At 65.0% G+C, this 3810-nt stretch overlaps 1 protein-coding gene across 1 annotated transcript; it reads left to right on the forward strand.

The window, feature by feature from the left end:
- Positions 1–640: 640 nt before the first annotated feature.
- On the forward strand, positions 641–3164 carry BHLHE41 (basic helix-loop-helix family member e41; the record flags this gene model as incomplete). Its single annotated transcript, XM_017829057.1, is given in 7 exon segments — positions 641–680; positions 871–974; positions 1232–1295; positions 1582–1689; positions 1913–2024; positions 2145–3069; positions 3071–3164. Coding segments are annotated over 6 exon segments (1365 nt in total), but the record flags the coding sequence as incomplete, so codon positions are not given.
- Between the last annotated feature and the right edge of the window lie 646 nt (positions 3165–3810).

Raw genomic sequence — 3810 nt, forward strand, 5'->3', positions numbered from 1 at the left:
ATAGGGCTCTATACGCGAGTCCGCGTGTATATAAGGAGCGCTTTTGCCGCGGTCTGGCGTTGCAGGCGGGCCCGGCTCCCGTCCAAAGGACGGGCGGGGGAGCCGCCGGGATCACCGCGGGGCGAGAGCTGCGCCCCGCGCAAAAACCCACGCGTGTCCGTGCCCACGCATCCTTAAATCTATATACAACGTATGGCGAACGCGACCCCCTAATCGCCCTCTCCGCAAGAGAGGGGCTCGATTATTCCCCGTTCTTCCATCCTCCCACGCCTCCCCTCCGGGCATGTTTTCCACGGGCGGGTCTCCTCCTCAGCCACAAATAAAAAAAAAAAATAATAATAAAAAATAGAAAAGTAAATTTATTTTAAAAATAATATTAGAAAAATAATAAAAATAAAAGAAATATAATAAAACCACGACGAGAGCGACAGCAGTCGCGGCAGTAACGCTGACGATGACAGCGGCAGTGACACACGGAGGGGGGAAGCCGCTGTCTCGCAGGGCGGCCCCGGGACCCCCCCACCCCGGTTCCCCCCCGCCCCGTCCCCTCCCCGGTCCCGCCCCCGCCCGCGCCGCACGTGAGCCGGGTGCGGGGCTGGCTGGCGGCGCGCGTGCCCCGCGGGCAGGCGCGGCGGCGGCGGCGGGAGCTGCGGGCGTGTGCGCGGCGAGCGGGAGCGAAGGCGGGCGAGGGGGGGAGCGGCGGTGGCACTTGGAAGAAGGGGAGGGTGGGGGGAGGTTGGGGTTGGTGGGGGGGGGGAGAGGACGAGCCGCCGCACACTTTTGGCCACTTGCACGGGAGAGGGGGGACGGAGGCTGCATGTGCGCAGCGTCGCTTGCGGATCTCCCGAGACTGATCTCAGCATCCCGCAGGCTCAGTCAAAAGCAGCGACGAAACATCAGCCGCTGCCAGACATGGATGAAGGAATCTCCCGCTTGCCGGAGAGGCAGCTACTGGAGCATAGGGATTTTATAGGGTAAGGCGGCGGGGCAGTATCTCTGTCTCGTGTCTCTACGGCGTTTTCGTCTTCTTGGGAAAGTGCAGCGGAGCGCCGGGAGCGGCGCCGGCTCCCCGGCGGGGCGCGGGGCTCGCCGCCTCCCTCCGCGGGCGGACCCGGGCGATCCTTCGCCCAGCCCTTCGGGCAGAGCGCTCGGCGCCCGTGTGCCCATCGAGGAGGTGCCAGGCAAGCTCCCGCTGCAGTCGCCCATGCCGGATCTTTGTGTTTTTCTCCAGGCTGGACTACCCTGCCCTGTATATGTGCAAACCTAAAAGAGGCGTGAAGAGGGACGACAGCAAGGTAAGAGTAAGTTTTCTGGGGCTGTTCTCGTTTAAGCGCTTAATTTGGGGTTCGCTGAATTTTACGGCTCAGCTTCACTCCCAAGAGCATCCCCGGGGGGGGGGCTGCGCGTTTAACTTGCCCCCCGAATTGCAAGCGGGTTTACGAGCGAGCTGGCACGGCGGGGAAAGCGGTGCCTTGGCGATAATTTGCACGGCATGTGGCCCGCATGACATTTGTTTTGGTTTTGATCGGCGTTCCGAGGGACTCAGCCTAACTCTCGGCTTTTCCGGGTCTTGCTAATTAGGAAACGTACAAACTGCCACACAGACTGATAGAAAAGAAGAGACGAGACAGGATTAACGAATGCATTGCCCAGCTGAAGGATTTGCTGCCCGAGCATCTCAAACTGACGGTAAGGTGCAGGGGGGCGTATATGTACACGCAGATGCCGGCGCCGGCAGCCTGCCCGCTGCTCAGCCCCCGGGACTCCGGGCTGCCTGCCCGCTGCCTGCCCGCCGTCCCGGCCCTAATGCCCCTCGGGGACCGGCTTCCCCGAAGTTAGCGGAGGCGGCGTTTGGCGGTAGCCAAAGCGCGCCGGGAGGTAGCCAAACCGCCCCCTTCCCTCGCCTTTACAGACGCTGGGACACCTGGAGAAAGCGGTGGTGCTGGAACTGACTTTGAAACACTTGAAAGCGCTCACGGCCTTAACGGAGCAGCAGCACCAGAAGATCATTGCTTTGCAGAATGGTAAGCGGGGCCGGGGGGCGCAGCGGGGGCCGGCGAGGGGGGGTTTTGGGGGGCCGCGGAGCGGGGCACCCCAAGCCGGAGCCGCGGGCAAACGCTGTCCCCGCTCGGTCCCCCCCGCAGGAGAGCGGTCCATGAAGTCTCCGGTGCAGGCCGACTTGGACGCCTTCCACTCGGGCTTTCAGACGTGCGCCAAGGAAGTGCTGCAGTACCTCTCCCGCTTCGAGAGCTGGACCCCCCGCGAGCAGCGATGCGCCCAGCTGCTCGGCCACCTGCACTCCATCTCCTCGCAGTTCCTCCCCGGCCCCCAGCTCCTCTCCCCGCCGCCGGGCCCCCTCAGCAAGGGATCCTCCTCCTCTTCCTCCCCGCCCGCCCCCCCCTGCGCGCCGGGCCACAAGCCGGAGGGCCAGGCTAACTGCGTGCCCGTCATCCAGCGGACTCACGCCGCCGAGCTCAGCGCCGAGACCGACACGGACACGGACAGCGGCTATGGCGGGGAGGGCGAGGCGCGCCCCGAGCGCGGCCCCGCGGCGGCGGCGGCTGGCGGGGCGCTGCCTGCCCTGGCCATCAAGCAGGAGCCGTCGGGGGACGAGGTGCCCCCCGCGCCCAAGCGGCGGAAGCTGGACCGTGGCCCGAGCCCCCTGCCCGGCCCGCCGGGGCTGGCGGCGAGGGGCGCAGAGGCGGCGGCGGCGGCCGCGCTGGTGAGACCCGACGCCGCCCTGCTGGGCTCGCTGATGGCCCTGGGCGCGGGAGGCGGCGGGGCCCCCTTCGGACAGCCGGCGGCCGCCCCTTTCTGCCTGCCCTTCTACTTCATCTCGCCCTCCGCCGCCGCCGCCTACATGCAGCCCTTCCTGGATAAAAGCAGCCTGGAGAAGTATCTCTACCCCGCCGCCCCCATCCCGCTGCTCTACCCGGGCATCCCTGCCCAGGCGGCCGCCGCCGCGGCCGCCGCCGCCGCCTCCTTCCCCTGCCTGTCCTCGGTGCTCGGCCCCGCCGAGAAGGCAGCGGCGGCCGCCGCCGCCGGCCTGCCCCCGGCACCCCACCTCCCGCACCCCTTCGCTGCTGCCGCCGCCGAGCCCGGCGAGGAGCCCGAGCCCGCGGCCGCCGAGGAGTCCGGTGCCGAGGGCCCGTGAGACGCCCCCGGGGGCTCCCCGCCGCCGCCGCCCTCCCCTCGGACCGAGGGGCTGCCGGGCCGGCACCTGCACCCCCCGGTTTGCCGAGGAGGGCAGGGGTCGCCGGGCTGCCAGGGCCCGGCCCCCGCCAGAGGACTGTCGAGGATAAAATTTGCTACTCAGTATTTTTTTAATGTTTGGCTTTATAAATGCGTAAATAAGGAAAAAAAAAAAGAAGAAGGAAGAGGACATAGTAAGGATACTTTTTTTTCTCTATATAGAGTAACTTAAATGTGGCACCTTATTTGGAATGGGTTTATACAGTGTGTCCGCAAGTCCCACTTGGGAACTTGCACTTGTTGTCCGGGAGACCTGGGTGGGTTCAGGGTGAGGGCAGGGGGCGAGGCGAGGGAAGAAGGGCAGACCCCAGCACATGTGCTAGCACTTTATCGAGGACCGGAGCGTGGAGGGGTGCACCCTGAGCCCAAACCTGCAGTGCCTTGAGCACCCGGGGATGCCGCTGGCTCCAGCGAGTTTTGGGTGTACAAGGGAAGGAGGGTCAGACCCATTACATAACCTTGTGTTTATTTCATTATTTTTTTTGGCTAAGGTATACAGGTGTGGCAAGTGCATTTGTTCTCACCCCGTCTTTATTTAATTCAGTATGTTCCCGAGAG

Source organism: Lepidothrix coronata, unplaced genomic scaffold (genome assembly GCF_001604755.1).
Source record: "Lepidothrix coronata isolate B3197 unplaced genomic scaffold, Lepidothrix_coronata-1.0 Scaffold158, whole genome shotgun sequence".
Taxonomy (NCBI): domain Eukaryota; kingdom Metazoa; phylum Chordata; class Aves; order Passeriformes; family Pipridae; genus Lepidothrix; species Lepidothrix coronata.